General features: G+C 34.9%; 1 protein-coding gene across 8 annotated transcripts in view; it reads left to right on the top strand.

The window, feature by feature from the left end:
- Positions 1–13,819, top strand: part of LOC131072578 (uncharacterized) — a 297,628-nt gene extending 283,809 nt beyond the window's left edge. For all 8 annotated transcript variants that reach the window (XM_058008822.2, XM_058008788.2, XM_058008781.2 and 5 more), the window contains 3 exons: positions 5,922–5,972; positions 12,954–13,058; positions 13,414–13,819. In XM_058008822.2, coding sequence (XP_057864805.1) covers positions 5,922–5,972; positions 12,954–13,058; positions 13,414–13,557 — 300 coding nt within the window. In that variant the 3' untranslated portion in view covers positions 13,558–13,819. The remainder of the gene's footprint in view (positions 1–5,921; positions 5,973–12,953; positions 13,059–13,413) is intronic.
- The last annotated feature ends 11,497 nt before the right edge of the window (positions 13,820–25,316 follow it).

Below are 25,316 nucleotides of genomic sequence, written 5' to 3'. Positions count from 1 at the left end.
GAACATGGCAGAAGTGTGGGCTAACTTCCAAGATATCTAAGATAGAATTATCCCATGCCTTAGAGAGCTGAAAGGAGTCCCACCACAAGAATTGGTTAATGGAAAGTTAATTGAAGCAGGGGCTGCCTATGACTTCAACAGTTGGCACTAGACACTGGTAGCACGGAATGAAGTCTTAGAAAAGGTAAGGGTTGATGCTGATAAAATAGAATAACAGATAAAGGCAATTTAGGACAAGATTTTCCTTATAGTTGCAGAGATACTAGGGAAAGAAACCATCCGAGAAAGGGATATGCAGTTGGAGAATCAAAAGGTCAGAACACAAGACATCTTCTTTGCCATCACAAGACTAGTCTTGAAGAGCAATTTGGCTAAGGCATCGAACCTCCTGTCCATCAGAGATGCTTTTTAGAAGCAAGAACTAGACTGGGAAATCACTTTTGCTCTATGTGTAGATGACTTATAAGGATTAGAATTTAGGATCAACATGTTGCCACATGTCACAATGGAGGAAGTTGATCAAGTTGTGTCCAAGTTCATTGAATATCAGAAGAAGGGGGTGTAATCCTAAATGATAGCATCTTGTGCCACTTGTCTCTCATCCGACAGATATTTAACCTATTTTGGGAAACTTTGATTAGGGTTAGGTTGTCTTAATCTTGATCGTTGATCTTAGATCAATCTTGTTGAGACATATGATTTTCACTATTTTGATCTCAGTCCGATAATGATGCCCATAATACGATTTGTTGATGGATTGAGCTTGCACTTGGAAGATGTCGCACAACTAACTCAAGGATTCAATGTCCTGCAGCAAATTCGGTAGCCTATAGCAGGTTAGGCAGCCTAGAATGACTTCAGCTGACCTAGCAAGATATTTGCCCAGCCTGGAAACAGTTCGTTGATTGGAAGATCTAATTTGCTGCCTTAGAGATGACTTTCAGATGCTAGTCGCTGTTGGAGGAACTCGCAGAATCATAGATGAATTTTCCTTACAACTTAATGCCCTTGTGACTACAAGTCACCTTTCTATTATATACATGCCCTTAACCCTTATGCCTAGGTCGGCTTTGGCACCAAATTACACATTCACAAGTTACATTATAGGGTCAGACCAATATCACAAGTTACATCGGTTAGGACCTGACCAATAATACTTTACAAGTTACATATTAGGTGTGCCCAAATAGGGCCTGCCCTATTATAATATATTACACAATCGCCCAAATAGGCCCAGTTAAACATATGCCAAATTGCTAAGGCCAAAGGCCACTTAGCACTCAGGTGAACTAGGTCGGCCCTAGAAGGGATCCGACCTAGCTACATAACAACAGATCTCGACCATTCATTTATTTTCAAAAACTATATATAAACTCATTCTCTCATTTCATTTAGTGGAGAGATTTATGAAATTGTTGCTTAGAGCTATTTGAGTAATAAAAGTTCATTATCAGTATTGTCTTGAAATCTTTTTATTGCTAAATGGTTGCATGGTTGTATATTTCCTTCAACACTTACATTAAATTTGCTTAAGTTATTTGCTTTGAAGTTGTTAGATGAATAATAGATTTGATAGTATAGATTGGTGAGATTTTGCTCATACTTTCTTTGGATGGATGATTTCCATTCAATGTGTAAAGTTAGCCTGAGCTTTTAATGTGGATGTTTAACTTCTACTTGGAATAATATTGTTCAATTGTTGGTACTATTCCTAAGTGTGAAAATCATAAGCACAATCCTAGAAGATCACACATACTTTGCATAGTTGTCCCAAGTGTGGCAAAATAGAGTATTGTTATTAGTTTCGCCCAGTCTACACTGTCTCTTGAGTTCCTAGAATTAGTTAAAATTCCTAAACCCTATCCTCTTTTATCCTTTTTTTGAAGTCCTAAACCAGAAAATCCAAAAACATAGAGCATACATTGTTAAATCTGCCTAAGTATGGCTTTAACGACATGAGTTATCAGCGTAAGTCCCCCTTGAGATTTTCAGCATATACCACCCAAGAAGCTATCCCACTAAAGTCGCTTGTTCGCACATATAGACCTTGGAATCGCCATATGATCTTCTCGCAATCTTAGCATAAGCGGTGGTTTTTCAGGAGAGGGTAGAGTATCCTTGGGGTATTCTATTCTAATGTTTGGTAGATGATAAAACAGACACCAACAAAACCCTTTTTCTATTTATCCTTGAATGGATCTTCGCATTAGAGCATATTTTGGCCTAGTGTCAATATTGGTTGCATAAAGAACAATATCCCTATCAGAGATGGCACCATTCTTGTTGCAAGCATATCAAGCTCAATTAGAAACGACATCATACCGCTATAAGTGATATCATTATACACATTTGCATATCCATCTCGTTATATCAGGAACAGCAGATCATCATATCGCTATAAGCGATTTTTGGAAGATAATTGCATAAGTTTAAAGATCAAGATCAGATATAGCAATAGGAATATTGAGAACATTTGCAAGTTTACATCAACAGATCAGGAATAGCAACTCAACTTTCGCTATAAGCGATTGGAAAGATAATTCATATCGAAGATCATCCTTGCACAAAATCACATCAAAGATAATCTTATCATTGTTACATTGCACTAAGTGCAGATATAGGGATCAGAATCATTTTGCATATATCTAATTGTTGAATCAGTGACAGCAGTGATATTGATATTAATATAATATTAAGAACGACCATCTAAGAAATGGTATCATAGACAATTATTCTTACTTTAATCATTATCATTTAAGTGTTGTTTGAGACTTTAAGGAAAGAAGTCTCTTGCAATTGATTATTGAGAGTTAATTATCCCTATTTTATAAGATCTAACAAAAGGGGACATTACACAATGTGCATGGTTGGATCACAATGGCTAGTAGAAAGGGTTAGTCTTGTTTGAATCCAAATTTGACGCTTCGGGATCATTTTTGTGCTTCATTATTCTTAAGTGTTCACTTTCTATGTAATAACCACACTAGATTTCTTTTAAAGTTTTGAAATATAAACTTGATCATTAATGCACCAAATGATGATGCATTGATGTCATTAACATTGATATTGGTAACAAAGTTTATACAAAGAGCTGATACAAAATAGATACATGTAACTTTTATAAAATCACTTCTCCACATTGCCCCAAATACACTAAATCAATTCCCAATTGAAAACAATAGTGACATATGTAATGTCCCCATTTTTACACCATTTTGTTCTGTAATGTCTCAATTTTAGGGTTCTCTTGCTCTGCAGTTGACTTTGACTTTCTTGATGGGTGTCTGTTTGGTCAAACGAGTTATTTGATGATTCTAGTGAGCTCTGGTGATCTAAAGGACTTGTATGCATCTTTCAAATGTTATTTTCAGCTTCTGGTTTGGTCTCCAAGAATCTTGGAGAAATTGTCTATTTATAGTAAGTCATCGAAGCTATCTGCATCGAAGCTATCCGGGGTCCATTTCTCAAACCCTAAAAATTTAGTGTGTTCACATGCAGGTGGGAAATGATTACCTCCAGTGAAAAACCCTTGATTTACCGAGCAGAGTTTACCATGATCGAGTTCCTGTTGTTTATCCATGATTTGCTGATTGTGTTTGCGTTTAAAGTTTTGAGCATGTGCGGTTTTGAGGTTTGATGCTTTGAAAACGGAAAAAAAACCAAAAAGAATCTTTGGAAGAGGAAAACAACAGAGTACGTGGGGCATGCTTGACCTAGAAGCACGCAATAAGCTCCACTTGGTGGAGAATATTAAAAGACTGGGCTGTCCCCTCCTTGCCTTACAGATCGAGCCTAGACCTGCTTCCCGCAGAATCAACGAACCTTCCTTAGGAACGACAAGCTTGGTCCCGCCAAGCGCAGCATTGACGATCCTCTCTCAGAGATAAATCAAGCTTCTTCCCGTAGACCTTTAATTCTTCCTAAGTCGCGTGAGTGGGGATGTTTTAAAAGGTATTTTATTTTCCATTCAATGTGCGTGGAATTAGCGGAGCATAATATATTTAATTTTTGCTGTTTGGCGTGAGGAGGAATAAGGAGATATATGAAGGAGGAGGAATAAGGAGATATATGAAGCTTTTTGCAGGGATTTTTCCCCATGCGCACGGAAGAAATTGGGAAGAAAATTGCAGGTTTGGAAATTGCAGAGCTCTTGGAGGACATTATTCTCCATTGAGGACATCATCTTCAGGAGTGGAAGACCTCTCCATGATGGTTGATTGATTGTCTCATTGAAAGGCAATATTTGGGCTTCATTTTCAGTGATTTTGTTGAAATTTTCAATATTGGGGTTCAATATGGATCTTGAAATATGAAATATTTTTTATGTTTTGATTAAATTTCCATTGGAGATATAAATGTAGGCTTTAGTTGATTGCACTACAGTCTTTTCAAGAATTTTTTTTCTTGCATTGACTTGGCTGATTAGAGGGTTTTTTGCATGTGGGTATTGATCCAAAATGATTTTGGGCTCCATGTGCTCATGCTAGAAGCCGTTATATGATTTTAAAATTTGCATTTCATTTTAGGGGAAGGAAATTGCCTCTTTTTCCTGTCTTGCACTGAGCTGTGTGAAGAGTTTGGTTTCATCTTTAATTTGCAGCAGATTTGACTTGGGTTTTCAGGCAAACTGGTTGCAACTTTGCCATTAAAGTTAATTAATGGCAAGAGTTTCCTGGGAGTAGTGAACTTCAACAGGTGGTTAAGTCTGATTTGGTATTCATCGCCCTATATTTGTGAACACAATCTGATTTGTACAGCAACCAGCATCTGACCTTAATTTTCTGAGTGTGAACTATCATCTCCATTGCAGTTTGTAGTGTTCTGGGCAGTTTTTGGTAGGGATTGAATGTATCAAGGATCTTGAGAAGTCTATCGCTTCACATAGTGAAAGTAATTTCCGTGATTTTAATTTGGTGTAGACTTGGATGATGGGAAATCTGATTTATAATCCTTATTTCTAATTCAGAGTATTGTCTTGAAGCTTATCTTGGTATCGGAGGAAATTCTGAGCAATTATTGCTGCATTATGAGTGGACTGGGCACCTATATCTTGTCATTGCAACAGGGAAGCTACATCAGTATTTAAAGACATTACATTGCACTTAGAAACTACTATTTGTGGAAGGGATTAGTTTGGAAATTATTTTCTCGTTTTGGTTCAGTAGTCAAGATCCTTGGAAGATGCCTTGAGACCTGTTATTGCATGTGAAAGAGGTTTTATCTTATGATTCCAGTTTCAGTATTGCTGCTGCTCGAGTGTATGAATGTAATCAGACTTGCAAAAAAAGAGTTTGTAATAAGGTATTTGTTCTGATTTTGAAATTAAATGAAATAAACATTACTTTATTGCTTCCTGTTGTTATGCTTTCCTATCAAGTTTCAATGGTATTATGAATGCAAACACATGCAAAATGCATATTTCATGTTGGCACACAAACAACCTTACATTGGCAAACAAAATAGAATTTTTTTGGGGAGTTGTTCATTATATATGAACAGTAGTACAAACAAGGTATGCTGAGAGGGATGCTCGGAGATTTATCAAATGTGATCTAGTATTACAGAAAACATTGTTAAATTTTTGTATATATGGCCTCTTTCCTGTGATTTTTCTACTCATTTTATTGTGTTTTTTCCCCTGAATTTAGCATTTATATAGAGACCACAGATTTTTTTGTAGTTCTTACATTCCTGCATGTGTAAATTTAGTATGTTTTTGTTTCCTCCAGCTTAAATTTCAAATCCAACAGCTAGAAGATATAAAGAATCCATACAGTTTAATTTACAGAAGTGCTAGACTTGCATTTGTGGTTTATCTCTAGATGAATGTAAGTTTCTATTGCAGAGATGAATCATGCAAGTTTACATTGTTAAATAAAGCAATTGACAGTTATTATAATGGTTTCTCATATATTGTACAGTATTCTATGGTACGGAATTATACTTACATGGGGATGACTGAGTTTGAGAAGGTAATGCTTTCAAAACATATTATCTATTTCATGAATTCATCGCAATGGTCTTTGATATTTTTTATTTGCTTAGAACAAATATTTTTAATTTTTGTAGTAGCAAACCGGTTGTCACTAAAATTGTTTTTAACTTTTTATTAAAGTGCGAACTTATACTTGAAACAGAAATTAATACAGATATTTTGTTCTTTTGAGACATAAAAATAATTTACCATATGCATTTAACGATTACTCTCCAATAGGAGAATAATTTATTGGAGTTGAACATGAATAGAAATAATAGTGCATACAGATGGAAGAAAAGAAAACCCTTGGTCAAACTTCAGTTGTAAAAACATTGAAAAGTACAGGATAACACTTAACGCTATTGTAAGGTGACCAAATTGAATTTCTTTGTTCTTAAAAAGAAACCTTAAGGCTTAAACAATAATATGTAGTTTCAACTCATGAAGTCTATGTATTACTATAAAAAGTGAGAGGACACTTAGACCCATCTTCATCTATTCGTTTAGCTGCCAAGCTAATGAAACTTTGATAAAAACTATACATGAAAATATCTAAACAGCATTTGACCAATGTACTTGTCTTCCACGGATATAGTTATAGTCAGTTTGTTATAGTAGGATCTTTTAACTTGCAATAATGATTGCATCCCAATTACTCAATTATTCATCGAGGGATCAAAACATAATTGTTATCATTGAGCACTATTTTTCCTAATGAGAAAATTGAGATGGAAAATATGATTAAATGCATATAAATCCAAGTTGCTCAAAATGGGAAGCAGAAAATATGGTGTTGTTAGAGTTTTACTTTTAATTTATTCCTTTCAGGACATTACAAAATAGAACAGTGTGTAAGGATAAACCTTTCTCAACTTAGAAGGGGAAGCTCCTCCAAAAAACTAAACCCTAGAACTCTATGTAGATAACTAATGCCTTTTGTTCTTGTATATGTATACAAGTCTAAACACAAGACAAAAAAATTCATAATCTTTATGACTTGATGCTAATGTCCTAACATATGATGACTAACACCAAGTCATGGTTTTTGGCTAAAAGTAGAAATTGGAAAGAAAGTGTACATAGAATTGGAAATAAACACAAGTTGCTGAGTTAAATTTCAAAGATGCACATACAAAGATACAAATACTCAAATCAATAAAGATTGCAACGCAAAGCCTGCAATGCTCTATACTCTATTCAGCTCACAGAGTAACGTAAAAAATGTAACACATAAGCTTGAACAACTACTTAAGTACCTACTACTTAACTTACAAAGATTTGCATTCTTGTATAATGCAATCTTAAGATACATGCAAAAACAAATGACTAAAGTTCTATGCTAAAAACAATTTGCTTGCAATCAAAACAAACTCTAAATACAAGTTCATTTGAAATTGATTACCTAAAATAAAAAAAATTCAAATAGATTTAAACTAAAATTATAAGATCTTTATATGTACCTTCTAGAAGATCATCTAAGAATAGTTATCCCCCAAAAATATCAACTAAAAATAGCTACTCAGAAACCTTGATTGACAAGTATGGTGTACAGTAGCCAGCTGGGTACTCTAAAGTTCTAAACTGCCTCAAAGTTGTCAATAAACTTTTGAACCTGTGCAACTTTAGGTAATGTAACAATGCTCATATGGATCATTTGAACCCCCAAGATGTATTTACTCCCAATCACTAGAGCTCTTAACCTGAATCACCCTTTTCCTATCATCTGAATGTGCTTAGAGATGCCAACCAACCCATCTATATTCTCATAATTTAGAGTTTGACGTCCTTGGAGCTTCTCTTTACAAACCTATGGGATTCAGTCCTTAGTTGGACATGCTTAATTTCTTGCATATTTTCATGATGAGACAAATGGAATGGCAAAGATAAAATAAGGAATTTACTGCTCAGTGTCACTTAGTTTGTTCTTCTTCTCCTTGAATGATTTTATTGTATCATTGTGGTGCTGAAAAGTGGATGGTATTTTATTGTTCACTTGAAAGCATGATCTTCTTTCAACATAGCTAGAAATCCTTTATCTAGCAACTTCGTGGCACTGATGCTATGCATCTAATTGAGAACCTCTGCTCATAAGTGGACATGTCAGCAAGCATAGCAAGCTCTATACCTGAAATATTGCTCCTAATGCTGTATATCTTGTTATATAGGCCATATAATGCATTAATGGCTTGCGTGCCTTATTCATATATTTGACCAATCCATTAGTAAGTGTCTCCCTTTTTGTAAGGTCCCTAACCTTAATATCTCGAAGATTAAATTAATTACTTATTTAACACATCATGAAATTAATAATCTGAGCAATAACTCCATAAGTTAATAAATAACAAAACATAATTTAGAGTTTTCCAGGCAAAGCACATATACATATGAATATATATATTTGATTTACAAGATTACAATGAAGGCCCTCATGCCATGAGAATATCAATATTAATAAAGAATTACACTTCATAGCAAATACAAGTACAACAATCATCCTTGCTCACTATCAACCACACGCTCATCTGCAAGCTGAGGACGGGAACATGGCCTAGGTACTTTCCCGCCCAATCATGAAGCAATTATGCTTCCCCAGAGTCCATGACACTAAGAACCACCGAACTTGCACGAAGAGCCTAGCTATCTGGAAACAATTATAGGATGGAAACCTTGGTGAAAACTGATACATCTACATGCACATCTGATGATTCAGTGATTATCATATTAACTTTAAATGATATAGTTCTTCAGTTATCTTGCAACATAATGTTCCTTTCTTGTTCTTCTATGACATCCTTGAGTTGTTGCATGAAATGCATCCTGTATGGAGCGGCATGAAGTATATTCTCCAAAACTTTCTGTCTTTAATATGTCATGGACATTCTTTCTGCATTATGAATGTGAGTCAGAGCAGACCAAAGCCTCCAAAGTTCTCTCTTGCTATGGAGACCGTACTCTCCATCCTCATAGAGGTCTCATATGGTAATTATATAAGTATCCATGTGAGTAAAAAAATTAACTACATCTCTACCACATTATGTTAATGGCTTGTGCCAAATATGTCTCCACATAGTTGTCATATATGTTTCCACGTTGACCATGTCCCATAGCTCATCCTTACCTTCAAATATGCTATCTTCCATCATGCTCTATGCCATTCATCATGACATTAATTTCCTTTGTCGTCAATGACAATATCAAATTGTCTATATACCCTTGACATCAATGACAACATTTTCAAAATCCACAACGATACATCGCACACATCTAGAAGTGCCATAACACAAACTACTTCATCTTTGAATGGTTCAATGGAATAGGGCAACCAGCAAACAATATTGCACATTTACTTGGATATCTTGCCCTTGGCTCACACACTTTGTGGATTATGGCTGAGGTTGGGCTGTTGCTTGCAAGTTCAGTCTCTTGACATTCTCGATAGAGATTGAATTCTTTTGACTTCCACTATCAACAATGAAATGTATGGCCTTCCCAGTTACCCACATCTATGTATGGAATAAGTGTTCTTTGTCTTGACAAGGCAAGATTGTGACAATGGTGACCGTTGCATACAAATCAACCTCAATCATCTGATCACCAGTCTTCTACTCAAAAGAATCCATAGGCAACAAACCAGGTTTCATCTCCACTTCTTGTGTACCTATCATCAAGGTCTTGGTGGCTCAACAATCTTGTGTTATGCCAAGGGTTCTTATGAACTTCACACCACATGCCTATGTCTCTTGGTGTCTTTTTGATGGCTTTCTTTGTTGATGCTTGTGCATAGAACATCTTGGTTGGCTGCTTTCCCATTAACTTGGTACTGCCTTCTCCCTTTAAACTTGTTTTTTGCAAAATATTCTTTCTTTCCTTTTTCTTTGAATTTTTTGTCAATCTAAACTACATCTTTGAAGGCAACCCCAAGGTGTCAATATTTGGAAAAGCCATCTTAGTATGAATATGTCAATGAAGCCCATTGTGGTACTTCAAAACCCAATGCTTCTCTGTATCTTTGATGCCAAGCTTTGCTAATAATGCATGGAAGGTGTGGATGTAGTCATCAATTGACTGATCCTTTTTCCATTGAAGCAACCATTTCATACATTTTTCTTCATAACTATCTTCAAAAAAGTACTCCTTGATATATTCCACAAATTTTCCCCCTGTAGGATTCTCATTCATCACAATATCAAATTGTCAACCATTAGGGTTTCTCATGCAATTCTCCCTTGAAAACAACTTATTTTTCCATGATTGTTGCACATGAGTCACAACCTTGATGACAGCAAATATTAGTTTCTCAGAATCTAAGAAATGATTTACAAAAAAATATTTTTCCAATTTTGACATGCAATCATTAACATCTTCATTATATTTTCCTTAGAAATTCAGAATTTGCATGTACCTTAAAAGGGGTGTGACAATCAGATGGTCTCGCCATTCATTCTATGTTTGGTTGCAGGTTATCCCGATCCTGTTGGAGCAGCTAATTGAATTGCTTCATCGTCTCTTCATGTTACCTTTTTAAAGCATCTTGAACCAACACCTTGAAGGGGTTTGATGAGTCAGCCCATTCTATAGCAATTTTGAAGGTAATTTGATCCATCTCTTGTCTTTAATCCAAGCTTTTAATACCTTGATCACTAGCAATGTGACATACAAGAGTGAACAAGCTTTGATAACACCAATCCAAATTAATTTGGGAATGCAGAGGAGAATATTGGGTGAGGGACTGGTTGTATTGTATCCAATAATTAACGCAACAATCAGTATCTGAATTAACAAATATTGAAGAAACATGAAATGGCATTTTATTCAAAAATGGAGAGCTCACATAATTTGGCAAACTCTGAGGAAGAGATGTGAAAATTAGCCGATATATACATTTTGCAATAAAATGAACCAAAAACTTTGTAAGACTAAACTAGGGTTCCTCTTGGAAATCAAAGACTCACTACACCTAGATGTTCTCCTTGGAACTTGAAATGGATGGCCAGATGAGGACAAACTGGGTACAAAATTAAATGAAATTCAAGAGGATATTTATTTTTGATTCTCCAACTTGGTGGCATGACAACTCCTAGCTTGGTGGGCAAAAATCAAACTTGGATGCTTTGGAAAGATCTCAAGAAAACTTATGCAGAGCAACAAAGAGGCTTTGCTAAAGGAGACATACCCATGTGAACAAAGCAAGGGCCAAAAAATGCTTTAAAGGCCTCTAAAAATGTAGATTACAAAGATGTAGAAAACTCTCTGATGATTTTGATATTTTCTATATTTGTGCATGCAAATGCCATCCGATTTTGTAACTCTATGAGATCACACACCTGCAAACCTAAGGGCATCCTATATGAGAGATTGGGCCACCATTTCAACCATGTGCCAAATTTAGAAGACTTTTGGATTATGGCCGATTGATTATAAAAAAAATTACCAAAAGACTAGCTCTACTATAGTAGAAGAGTCTAGTTTTAATATACCTTTTTTTTAAATAGAAGACAAGTACTTGGAAACGACATATATATAATTTACTAAAATTTATTAAATTTAAAATTAAAAAAAAAATCATAAAATTATAATTTAAATTTTAAAGTTAAATGATAAATCATAAAACATAAAGTATTAATTTTAAATTTTTATTGTTATAATGAAAAAATTAAATTTGAAAAGTTTGTTTAGGCAACTAGCGAGAGTCTATAATTTTATCAAGACTACCTAAACTTTTTAACCATCAACAATCTATCGAGACCGAGACATGTTTTTTAAGCCTAAACTTTTCTATCTTAGAATCACCCAAGTACATGCCAGACATACGTGGGCGATTCCAGAACAGAATGAGAAAAGTCATACCTTGCCCAATTCCACAAGGTTACTCCAATTTGAGGCAGTTTCCAAGGTTACATAGTTCGAAAGTCTAAACAATGGGATTTCCTAGAAGAACTGAATACCGTACCCTACAAAATTTAATACGTACATCGCCACATCATATGTCTATTTTAATTAAACAATCGCTTACCATGGAAGATCCTCCTAGAGATGGAATCATTTAATTTAATAATCTGAAAACCTTACAACATTGAAGAACTTTAGACAGACATTTAAAAAAATGATTGTGAATGAAAAGCCACTTGAAAACATTTGATAACTGTAATTCTAATCTACTAAACACAAGGTGCTTGACTCTAGAAGGTAACATGAATTCCAATGCATGTGTACCATATCTGTGACTTATCATCTCTGATTGTATCTTCAAATTCTTCTGCCCCTTTGACAGTTTAGAGTGATATCAGATGTAAATAGTATCTCTCTTGGTGAGCACTTTGTCCACGATAATGTGCACATAATTACCATTCACGTTTGTCAAACACGTATGCCAAATTACAAGTTTTCTTCCATTTATTCAATACAACTAGCATTCAGAATTACCAATAACTTACCTGGACACTAAAAGCAATTATTTAAATCAAAGAACTGTTGCCTTAATATGAACAAATTTTTATCCCTTGTTTTATGTTATACAATTACTAGAGTTCATCTTACGCAAGAAAGTCGTAAACTAATCCTCTTTCATTTTAGTATTCACACAGATTATATATTTCAATTGCTATTACAGTACGGCTTACTTGGAGTTCTCTGTACTTACCCCACAATATGCACCTATTGCTATAATTTACTTTCATTGAGCTTCAATCTGAGTACAGTCCGTGTATGGGTATAAGCTACCTACACCAACCATAATAACAACATAAGACAGAAAAGGTAATAGGTCTTCTTAACTTTTGTGAAGCTATCAATTTTTAAAATAGTTTATATAATATTTTTTTTTGGCTACCTGTAAAAATAATCAACGAATTGTGCTACCTGTAGTTCAACCCGAACTGGCAACTTGGCTTGTAAGAAACTCTATATAAATCAAGTAGGGGCTTTATTGATGAAATGTTACTGATCTGTCTCTAATTTCATATTTTTTGGAGATCAGCTCCAGGAAATTCCAGACTGGACATTTATAAGAGGCAAAGAAAATCAAATAGCTTTTCTGTTTGGCAGCGATGATCATTGGGGACCGCTCTCTCTTTTTGAAGAGGTATAGATCATGTATTCCGTTTTATGTTTTAATCTCTATATAATAAATACTTCATTCTTACTTATCTATTAATTCTTAGGTATTCCCATATCGTTTGGTCCTTTGGAATTTTCCAGACAAATTTTAGCCTTTCAACTCAATTCAATTCTATGCATGTTTGTGGGAGAATTGCACACATGTTCAAGGCCCCATTTAGTGTCTTAATGTATTGATATACATTGATTTGCATTGAGCATCTAGAATAGCAACAGATCCATATTTATTTTTTGGATATTGCTTCATTGATAACATTTCCTTTTCTCTTATAGCTGCTGCAAAATTCATTGTGTTTCATCTTTTTTTTGTGATTGTAAAGGTTTCTCAAAAAGCCCCAGGTATTAGCTTGGCCATAGAAAAAGAGGGACACACGCATGCTTTTTGTTGTACACAGGCTGGCTCAACCTGGGTTGCTGAGCACACAGTGGATCTGATTAAGCAACATCTTAAGGGTGAGCACTGAGAACGAACTTCTTATATTAAGGAAAGCTGACACATATGGCTTGTCATCTTATTATACATAATTTGTGTATGTTACTTAAGAAAATTTGTTCTTCTTTGTACTGTTAACTGGTAGTGATAACAGACTGTTGGACAAAAATAATTTTTTTAGATCAAATGAAATTATTTAGAAATTTCATTTTGTAAGTATGTAGTTTTTATTGTAATATTTTAAAAAGTATAATTTTGAATATATTTAATTCGATTATTATATTTATTTTTTATTTTTTGTGAATGTGTTTTTTCTTTCAACATAGAAGTCTTTGTTTCACACACAAAAGAAAATTTAAAAAAGAAAAAAAGATCTAAAAATTTGTGTATTATGTATTGATATCTTAATTCTAACAAAGAAAAAGAAGTTAATTTGGATATTTGTAGAAAAAGTTATATGATATCCGTGTGTGTGAAAAATGGTAATCTGCAATCTAAGACACAAACACTTCAATAAACCATTGCATGCATGGTTAGACAGATATAATCATGAATATAAAAACCATAACAAATCGACCTATTACCTTCTAAAAGATGCGAGTATAGACTTGCTCTCATATTTGTCTAAACAATACCAGTGATTAGACACACCAAGATGAAGGATTTAATCTATATGAGCACAAAATTAAGGTAAATGGATGCAAGATTAAGCTAGATATGATTAAACTAAATATGCAAAAAGCTAAGATGCAATAATCTCAATGACTCTAGAGCAAAAACTGCATAATAGCAATAAATCTCCAGGGTGTCTTGAATGAGAGATGAAAGGCTGAATTTATAGAGAATCCAAAGAGAGACCAACGGTCAAGATTAATTAATAATGAGCGGTTGAGATTTCTCAAGAAAAAACACAATCCAGGTGAATTGAAATAATTGGATGCTTTGATTCAGTTTCAGAGAAAATTAGATTGAGTTAATCTTGAGATAAATTCCAATTAAAGCTTTTGATTGAATGCATTGAGATTATAAGTCTGAGTTTGCATTGGAAATAAAATTAGTTGATTCCATGCACATTCCTCTTATTTGCTCAAGATTTTTATCAGAAAAAGCCTCTTCAATGCAACTGAACTTTTTTCCTCAAGATAAGCTTTGAGTTTTAATTTTAGAGAGAATCATTTATTCAATTTAATTGCTTTTCTTGCTTTTCTAAGATTTCTCAAGTTATCTCAAATTTAGAAAAAAAAAATAGCCGAGTTTTAATTTTAGAGAAAATGATTTATTCAATTTAATTGTTTTTCTTGCTTTTCTGAGATTTCTCAAGTTATCTCAAATTTAGAAAAAAAAAAAATCTCAAGTTGATTTATTTTCTCAATTTAATTCCTTTTTTTTTCAAATTAATTCTTTTTTGATGATTTAATGACAAATTTATTTATTAATTAAATATGTTAGGATATTTAATTAAATAAATAGGATAATTGATTAAAATGATTTACTTGGAATGATTAATTAATTAAATAAACATTTAATTTATATAGAATGATTTATTTGTCATGTGACATTGATGATCGAGGAATTAATTAATTAGGTGCTCAAGATTAATTTAATTGTCTTTGATTAGGACCTTGGTGATGTAGTCGAGATTAGGGGCCCATGGTTTAGGTGACCATTTTTAGGGTATTACATTTGCCCCTCTTTGAATTGATTCAAAGAATAGTTGATGTCAAATAGATATTAGTTTTGAACTTGATGGATCACAAACCGATGAAGAGTGAGATGTTCAACTTGATTTGAAGCGATGAAACTGAACATATTGGTTAAAGTGATACCGTTCCTGAACTTGATTGAATTAGGACCGATGAAAAGTGAGATATCGATCTTGAATTTGATTGAAAAAGAATTGATTAGCGAAATAGAATGTCCAGCTTGATTTGATGCGATGAAACTGAACACCTATTTGAAGTTTGATTCAGATGAGGACAAAATTGATATGCCCCTAGAGATTGTTTTTATTTGACATCAAAGAATCTCAACTTGATATGATGCGATGTAGTTAAGATGCCCCTAGTAACAAGTTTTTAGTTAATTTGATTTGATTGATATTCGATTAATCTTTGATTGAAAAGATTTTTTGCTCGACTTTTTGATGATGTAATCACTGATAATGTTGATGTAATGAGTATGGCCCTTCCGAAGTGTAATAGAAAGATAGCCAAATCACAGTGATTTTAGGCAATTTTGATAAAATGATTGAGTGATGATAATCTGAGCACAAAGATTGATGTAAGAATTAATTTGAGATCAGAGTTGATTCAGAAAAGATTTGAGCACAAAATGATGTAAGGATTGACGCGAAGATGAAGTGTCAAGTGGTCAACATTGTAAGAATTTGACTAGAAAATTGATGTTAGATTTTGATTTTGATCTCGAAAATTAGCGAAGAAATGATGACTGTTTCAAATTCAGGATCCATTCAAAGGAAAGAAAAAGTAAAGTTACTATACTGAAATCACTTGAAATGCACAAAGCTTAGTATGAATGCAACCTAAAACTTAGTCACTGGATTTGGTATGCTATTTATCATCACTAAGCATTTACAATGTCAGAGATAGACATAAGCACCAAGGCATGAAGAGTCAAGATGTCCTGAATGTCACATCCTTTTGATGTAGCAAGCGAACATAAGCACCAAGGCATGAAGAGTTTGGATGACCTGAATGTTACTTACGTGCAAACACACCAGACAGAGCAGAGTTCCTTCCTTTTCATATGCAACATTAATTATCTTGTTTGCAATGACCCTTTTATCGTTCATATCCTAAGACAGATTAAGCATGCATTCAGATTGCATAATAAAGAAAATTACTCAAAATAGACAAGGAAATGATTTCAATCTCCCTGTAACATACAAATAAACAGAGTCGAGGTATGTGTGGCGATTTCACCTTGATGTGAAGACACTTATCAAAGACACCCATCTTATGAGATGTTTCTAGGTCATCAGAATCATTCCTACAAGCATGAAATAAAGAAAAGTGTTATGCCCACAATCCTTGCTCTTAGTCAAGATAGACTTCCTTGAGTTATTCAGAGGGAATAATAAATAAAAATCAATTTAAAAGACAACATACAAAGAAAAATGTCAATCATATCTCAAACACTTTTAGCAATTGTTTACAAGCTAAAGAAAAGATGTAGAAAAGGGGGAAATAAAACAGGATGATCTGCAAAATGCATGTGGAGCCAATGAATTTTTGATATGACCTATGTTAATGCAATATGCATGATTAAGATGCATTTCATATTTGAACAAGGATGACTGTGTTTGTTTAACATTTAATATACCAATTGAATTAGAGGTACAAAACATTTCATAGATAAGCGGTCAATCAATCTTTAAGGTCCCTTGGAACATCCAAATTAACACACTTAGTGACTAAGATTTACAAATGGAGACGCAGAAAACTTTCCCATTGATTCTTGAAACTTTGATCTTCTTTTGCCCATGTGAGTGCAAATGAGTTAATTCCCGCTCTTGTCTTCACTAAGGATCCTTAGCATCCTATATGACTAGCTATGTGGATTATTCTAACTTCAAAAGCATCCTGAAAAGAGTCTCGCTGCCAGCAAGCTTTTAGAGCTCCGATGAGGTTATAGACTATAATTTCTCAAATATTGCTTCATTTCTAGCAGACGTTCATAGCCCTAATGGAGTTACTCGCATGTTCTCATAGTCAAGTTTTTTGCCGCACTTGTATGCATGATATTTCATTTATATATCATTGCTCTTTTATCTTGAGATGAATATTTGGCATAGCACTTTTTATTTTTTATTTTTCTTGCCTTGACTTGTAAGTAATGAAACCTACTTGGGTGTGACAATTACATCGGCGCTGAAGTAGAATTTTAGATTTTTCACTAGTCATATGATCAACTAGGTGTCTAGAATGAATTAGAGATTTTGTTAATGTGTTGAGATATAGCAATTGATAGATTTTGGGTAAACAAGTCTCAAATAGTAAAATCACTACCCAACCATAAGTAAAGCATCGTCATGGGGTGATGTTGAAAATGAATGACCTTAGGACCTCAAAGACTTCGTATCTGAATATCTAAGAAAGGAGATGATTCTTGTTTGTCTTAAATGCAAACGAATGATAAACTTGAATAGTTGCCTTGTTTTATTAATGTTGCTATATGCAAATGCATAAATTTTGTGGATGTGATGCATTAAAAAAAAAAGAAACTATATGTGATGTAGTGTTTTGAATAAAATGCAATTTTTTTTTATTTTTTATTTTTAAACTTTTTAGCTATATAGGTTGCTAGAGAAGAGAATGCGAAGTGTAGAATTTATTCAAGTGAATAGTGTTGATCGGTTCACGAAGTTGTTCTCCTTTTGGTGTTAAGAGTTGATATGCGCCAGAGCCAAAAGACTGCAGTAACAATGTAGAGACCCAACCAGTTGGGTTCAAACTTCTCTTTTTGTTCTCAAAACTGTTGATTTTTAGGATTCTCTCTCAAAACAAGGTCACCAACCTGAAATTATCTTTGTCGAACTTTCTTGTTATAACCTCTAGACATTCTCTTTTGGTAAGCTCTGAGATGATCAAAAGCCACTTGTCGACGTTCATCTTGCAACTCGAGCTCTTGCAATCTAGATATTATGTGATCTTAATCAGTAATAAGAGATTGCAAAGAAACTCTCAAAGAAGAATTTCAACCTCAATAGGCAAGACTGCTTCAACCCCATATACCAAAGCAAAAGGTGTAGCCCCAGTAGGTGTTCTGTTGCTTGTTCTATAAGTCCATAGCACCGGATTGAGTTGCAGATGCCAATCCTTCCTAGATTTGTTGACTGTTTTGTGCAAGATAGTTAACAAAGTTTTGTTAGATGCTTCAGCTTGTCCATTACCTTGAGGGTAATATATAGAAGACCAATGTTGTTTGATTTTGAACTTGTCACAGAGTTCATTTATATCTTTGTTTTTGAACTGCCTTCCATTGTCAGTCACAATTGAAGAAGGGATTCCATACCTATAGATGATATAGTTAAGAATGAACATAGCCACTTGTTTGATGGTTGCTTTGATTAGCGGAACCGCTTTAACCCACTTAGTGAAGTACTCAGTGGCAGTTATGATGAACTTATGTCCATTAGATGATGCAAGATAGATTTGGCCAATGAGGTCAAACACCCATTGTTGAAAAGGCCAATGTGTGATAAAAGGTATTAGTTCCCTTGCTAAAGCATGTATGAGATTCCATGTAGTTGGCATTTCTAACAAGTTTTAGCAAATTTTACAGCATTCTTTTCCATATCTGGCCAGTAATAACTAGCCCTTAGCAGTTTCCGAGCTAGAGTTAGACTGTTTGATTGAGATCCACAAATACCTTCATGAACTTCGGATAACACATGTTGGGATTCTTCAAGTTCTAAACACCTAAGCAAAGTGCTATCCAAACCTCGCCTATATAGATCGTTAGTGATGATGACATACCGTGAAGCATTTCGAATCAGGGTTCTTTTCTCATTACAGGTAAGGTTATCAGTGATAATTTGGTCACATAAGTAAGAGTAGATATGGCTATAGCAAGATGAGTCATGTCCAATGATAGAACAAACCATCTAGGACTCTGGGGAATCATAAGCAGGATAATGTAGCTCTTCCACCAGGAACTCATAGCGGAACTTGGATTCTTGTAGCTGTGGTATAGATGCCAATGTAGCCATAGCATCTGCTACTTCGTTTGTTGACCTAGGAATCTATTGAAATGATACAAAGACAAAGTATTTCTTAAGGTCATCAACCATTCTTTTATAGGGCATCATTTTTTCCATCCCGAGTTATATATATATATATATATATATATATATATATATATATATATATATATATATATATATATATATATATATATATATATATATATCATTGATCTGGTTGATTATCAACTGGGAGTCTCCCTAGATGTATAGCTCAACAACTTTCCATTCAATAGCCAACTTGATTCCATTTACCAAGGCTTCATATTCTGCAATATTGTTTGTACAAGGAAAGAGGGTCTTGCACGCCTTTGGGATTGAGTATCTCTGAGGAGTGATAAAAAGGATTCCAGCACCAAAACCTTGTTGAGTAAAAGATCCATCAAATAACATTTTCCAGGATCGCTGAGTAAGATGCATTATAGATTCATCTGGAAATTGTATGTTCAAAGGTTGATTGTCTTCAAGCGGAGTATCAACAAGTTGATCTGCAACGACTTCTCCTTTGATAGCTTTGTGCTCTACATACTCAATGTTAAATTTTGTGAGTATCATAACCCATTTAACCAATCTCCATGTAAGTGTTGCTTTGCTTAGAAGATACTTCAGAGGATCAATCTTAGCCACCAGTTTAATAGAATGTGCTAGCATGTAATGTCTTAATTTATGTGATGCAAAGACCAATGCCAAACAAGTTTTCTCAATGATAGTGTAGTTCATCTCATAGGACACCAACGTCCTGCTGATATAGTATATAGCTCTTTCCTTTTTGTTCTCATCTTGTTGAGCAAAAAGTGCCCCCAGTGATGTGTTGGTAGATATATAAAGAATCAAAGGCTTGCCTTGAATTGGTGGCATCAAGATAGGTGGATTAGTAAGATACTCCTTGATCTATTTTAGGTGTTGTTCACATTTTGCATCCCAGTTGTATGTAACTCCTTTGTGTAATGCTTTTGTAAATGGTTGAGCCTTATCTACTAGCTGAGAAATGAAGTGTCTTATTGATTGGAGCCGCCCTTGTAGAGTCCTCATTTGATTGACATTCTTTGGAGGTGGCATTTCCATTATAGCTTTAACTTTTTCTGGATCCACTTCAATCCCTTTTGCTGAAACAATGTATCCTAGGAGTTTGCCAAATGTAACTCCAAATGCAAATTTCTTAGCATTTAGTCTGAGTTTAAATGTTTTCATCCTATCTAAGATTAGACCCAATTCCGAGAGATATGTTGACCTTTTCATAGATTTGAGTAAGGTATCATCAACATATTCCTCCATGTGTTTTGTGCATCAGGTCATGAAAGATTGTAGTTACAACTCTTTGATAGGTGGCACCCGCATTCTTTAAGCCAAAGGGCATCACATTTCAGCAAAAAGTTCCTCAAGCATAGCTGAATGTTTTTTTCTCTTGATCCTCAAGTGCAATTTTGATCTGATTGTATCCAGAAAAACCATCCATCATAGAGTACATTTCATAGCCAGCAGTCATGTCTGTTATCATGTTTATGTTAGGCAGTGGAAAATCATCTTTTGGACATGCTTTGTTTAAGTCTCTGAAATCTATGCAAACACATATTGATTTGTCAGGTTTGGAAATAGGTACAATATTAGATATCCACTCAGCATAATCAATTAACTCTGATGAATCTTGCTTTTAGTATTTTTTCTAGCTCAGCCTTAACAAGTAATGCAATATGAGGATGCATTTTTCGGAGCTTTTGCTTGACAGGTTTAACCCCAGAAGCGATAGAAAGATGATGCATTATGAGGTCAGGATCCAGACCCGACATATCAGCATATGTCCATGCAAAATTGATTTTTTTCTCCATGAAGAAATTAGCAAAAATTTTCAGTTCTTCTGCTGATAGGGATTGAGCTACATGTATTATATGTTGAGTTTATTTTGTTTCAATGTTCACCATCTGTGTGGGTTCAATCAACATTGTTGATCGCTCTTGAAAGTCATCAAACAAAATATTAAGTATCTCACCTTCAGGTGCCTCAGAGAGGTTTTCACCGTTAGGTACGTCTTTTATTTTTACTATTTTCGATTCTGACACTGCCACAGTGTGGTTTTCGCCATTAGAACACTTTTTTTTATTTTTTTTATTTTTGAGACTAAGATACTTGACATCTGCTTCTGTCATGTTCTCACTTTGTTCACTGGTGGAAGAGTTCATGTGTTCAACTGCATTAAGATAGCATGCTAAGGTATAGTTGTTGGCAAAAGTAGGGATATCTATGGGTTGATCTTTTAAAGTATGGTCAACAAGATCAGGGTGTACCAAGAATAAAGATTCAACAGGTTCAAGGCAATTCACGGTATTGTCATCACCACATTGGACCAACAAGTTAAGTTCTAGAAGAGTACTTTGCATAAGTGTCTCGAGACTAGGAAGAGTGATAACACGATTATCAAAGTTTACGCTAGCATTTAGAGGATCTAACCTAGCAGATCTACCACTAGCACCTTCTTCTACTTTAGACTAGATTAGGTATTGTGATTCAACAACAACAGGTTCTTCAGACAGAGTTTCGACATTCATGACAAAGTAGTCATAGTTTGGTGTCGAATAGGTAATGTGATAAATAGAGCTTATTTCAGAGTGATCAGAGTTAGAAGATGAAGCATCTGACTCCTCTTCAAGTGGCTCGGTGAAAGCACGTTTAGTATCAATATCAACATCTTTTATGCTGCAAGTTCTTTCATGTTCTGGTTCAATAATCACTTCTAGTTGACATACCTGTTGGCATGGCTCTGTTAATCTCTGTCTTCTTTCCAATTCAACTTCCTCTAGACTAATGACCAGTCCTGATTGTCTACCCTCCAGTTCTTCATTTGTATTCCCATATCTGATTTGCTTTATCTCATTAGAGGGAGATACAGTAGGTGAGGAATTTTCCCGTGTTTTTTCTTCTTTCAGATGTTGCTCATAATCTTCTTGTCTTCTTAGTCTAATTTCCTCTATTTCTCGTTACAGCTTCAAGCATATTATCTCTTATGCTTCATCTATGATATCATTAGGTTCTTCAGGAGTTTCTTTGCTAGATGCATCTAATAGAGGCTTTGGACCCCATTCATACTCATTCGAGTCTATTTCTAAATCCTTTTCTTGCATTCTTCTTGTATATGTGACAGGAATGTTTAATGGTGCAAATATTTCTTTAATTCCTTCCACCTCTTCTCTCATGTCTTCTGGGATTTCTACTTCGTGTAGTGTTACTGCTGATACATTTTGAACTTGATTACAAGTTGTTTCTTCTCTCTTGATTGTCAGTTCTTCTTGTTGTTTCTCATACTCTTCCTGAATTTGTTGAGTGTTTACTTCATGTGATGCTTGATATAGTGTCTTCTTCCTCCACTTAGGCTGTTGAGGAGAATTTTGTTTTTGATTTGATGATACATCTAGATTGTATCCAAGTCCAATTTTTTTCATTTGTAGACTTGGTTTGTAGCTTGATGGGCTCGATAATTCCTTCTTGATGCTTTCCCAAAGGACCTGTACCTAAATACCCCATACATTGGATTATCTGATAGCCTTTACCATATTGTTCAGGAGAAATTTCACAATGTTGCACTTCCCTATATTCATTTTCCCCTTTGTAAAGCCATTCGGGAATAGCTACCTCTTCTATTTCATTTGCAAGAGAATCAGAGGATTGCACAAAAGTATCATCATAGATGACATTTGTCGTTGAAGTTTGTGGCTTCATAGCTTCAAATGGTTTTCCAGACTGTCTTGGTGATGGAGGAAGATTCATCAGTGAAAGTACATGTTCTATCTTGTATCCATCCATGCCAGTACCTGTGATTTTCAGTTTCTTTTCTAAGTCTTTCATCGAAGTTTCTGAACTCTCAACTGTAGAGGTTGCTCTGTTATGAGGAACAAGGGTATCAACACACTGTTTTAAAGTATTACAGGTGTAGCTTGTATCAACAGGAACATTGACTTCAACTCCATTGTAGGGAAATTTCAAGCACTAATGGTATGTAGATAGCACTGCTTGCATTTCATGAATCCATGGTCTACCTAGCAAGATATTGTAGGATAAGAGAAGGTCAAGCACTTGACAAATAACATCTCTTTCCACAGATCCCACCATGATCAGTAATAGTACCAGACCTTTAGAGATTCTTTCTTCTTCATCATAAGCTTTGATTGTTATTTTCTTTGTTGGATCAATGACATTCTTAGAAAATACCAACTGTATCAGTAAATTGTAGGTACAAATATTCAACCCAGCGCCTCCATCTATCAAAACACATTTGACTCGGTGTTTATGGATCATAGCTTCAATGTGCAATGGTTGGTTATGTGGATGACTTAGGGTATTGTCATCTTCTTCAGGGAAGGACTGGTAGTGAGGTGTAGTCAGGTGACCCACCAAAGATTGAAACCGATCCAAATCTAAGTCTTTAGGGGCGTTAGTAGCGAGAAAATCTTTGTCTAGGATCTCTTTATGAGCAAAAGAGATCTTAAGCAGTTCAAAAATGGAGATTTGAGCAGTAGTTCATTTTAATTGTTCAACAATGTTGTAACCAAAAGAAGATGATGAAGTCAGTTGTTTAGATTTAGCTGTGATCGTATCTAGTTGTCTGTTTGAAGAAGTCGGTAGGTTTGATGTTTTCAATGGATTTGATCATGTCTGATCAGGTGATGACGAACTAGCTCCTTTGAGAGTAACTTTTTTTAAGTGCGGGTCACGATATTCGCAGTTTGCGGTTTGTTTTGCTCATCTTTGACTATGATCACATTGCAATTTTCAGATTGGGAAGGTTCAAGCATGTTGATCACATTATCATTGTTGGTATAGGTGTAATTGATTTTGGCACCTCCCTTGGATTTTGAGGAATCGCCTTGCTCATAAGAAGGTAAGGGATCTTTGAAAGTTTTGTGATCAACATTGGTTGCGTGATTTCCAACAATAATTTTACCGGCATCGACAAGGTCTTGAATCTCGTGTTTGAGTTTCATGCAGTTATTAGTTGTGTGACCCTTGTTTCAATGATATTCACAGTAATCGTTTTCCCTGTAATAACTCACCAAAATTGATCCACAAAAATTGAGTATATTTTTTTTTTTTCCTTTATTATGTTTTATTCAATTGCATACTCTGGGCATCCATCCAATTAGGATTAGGCATTCATCCATTCGGGATGAGCTTCTAACCATACGGGTTAGGCAATTGTCCATACGGGACGTAAATTCCATCTATCCAATACGGGATAGGCATCTACCCATACGGGGTAGGCATCCATCCAAACGGGATAGGAGATGCTCTGGCCAGAGACTTAGACTCATCAGGACCATTCGGGTCCTGAGCCACTCACTAAGTACTACATTCTTCTAACAAGAATGCACCGAGGTCGCCGTCCTTAGGAGTAATTTAAAAATAACACAAGCTTGAATTTCGCCTCGGAATTTGGCTTAAAGCCTCGGGAAGTCAAGCGAATCCATACGGGATTCCTTCCGAGTATGCATTGAATTAAATTGATTATCTTATTTTTCATTTAGGATTCTTACTCAACCAAGCCTAGACCCCACCCACGAACGCCTGAGTACGAGGGACAACTTCGTCCCAAGACTGCCTACATACCCGCTTCGGCACGGGATCAAGGCGTAAAGTATGTAGTTCTATTTTCTAATCTATGGTTTGATGTAAACTGATTTGTGGGTACGCAACCCTTTCTAGGGTCAGTGTCCCAGACAGTTTCTCTGTGGTTGCTACCCACGATGGTAGCACTTAAGCAAAGGCTCAAGATGGCCTATTGCTTGTGGCCTAAGAAAAAGGAAATAACTAGATCCTAATACTTATCATGAACGTCACCCAATTGCAAAACGCCAATATCCCTTCAATAAAGAAATCAATTTCATGAGAGCTTTTGACTTGACCATCCCTAAGAGGGGTTTACTATGGTTTATCTCAACGGATGTGAAATTCGTTTAAAAGTTATCTTATTAAATTATCGATCCAAGAGGGATTACCCGCCCCTTGGATTTTTAACTTCCAAATGTCCCTTATTACTC

This window comes from Cryptomeria japonica, chromosome 9 (genome assembly GCF_030272615.1).
Source record: "Cryptomeria japonica chromosome 9, Sugi_1.0, whole genome shotgun sequence".
Taxonomy (NCBI): domain Eukaryota; kingdom Viridiplantae; phylum Streptophyta; class Pinopsida; order Cupressales; family Cupressaceae; genus Cryptomeria; species Cryptomeria japonica.
This window is presented reverse-complemented; position numbering and strand designations above follow the sequence as displayed.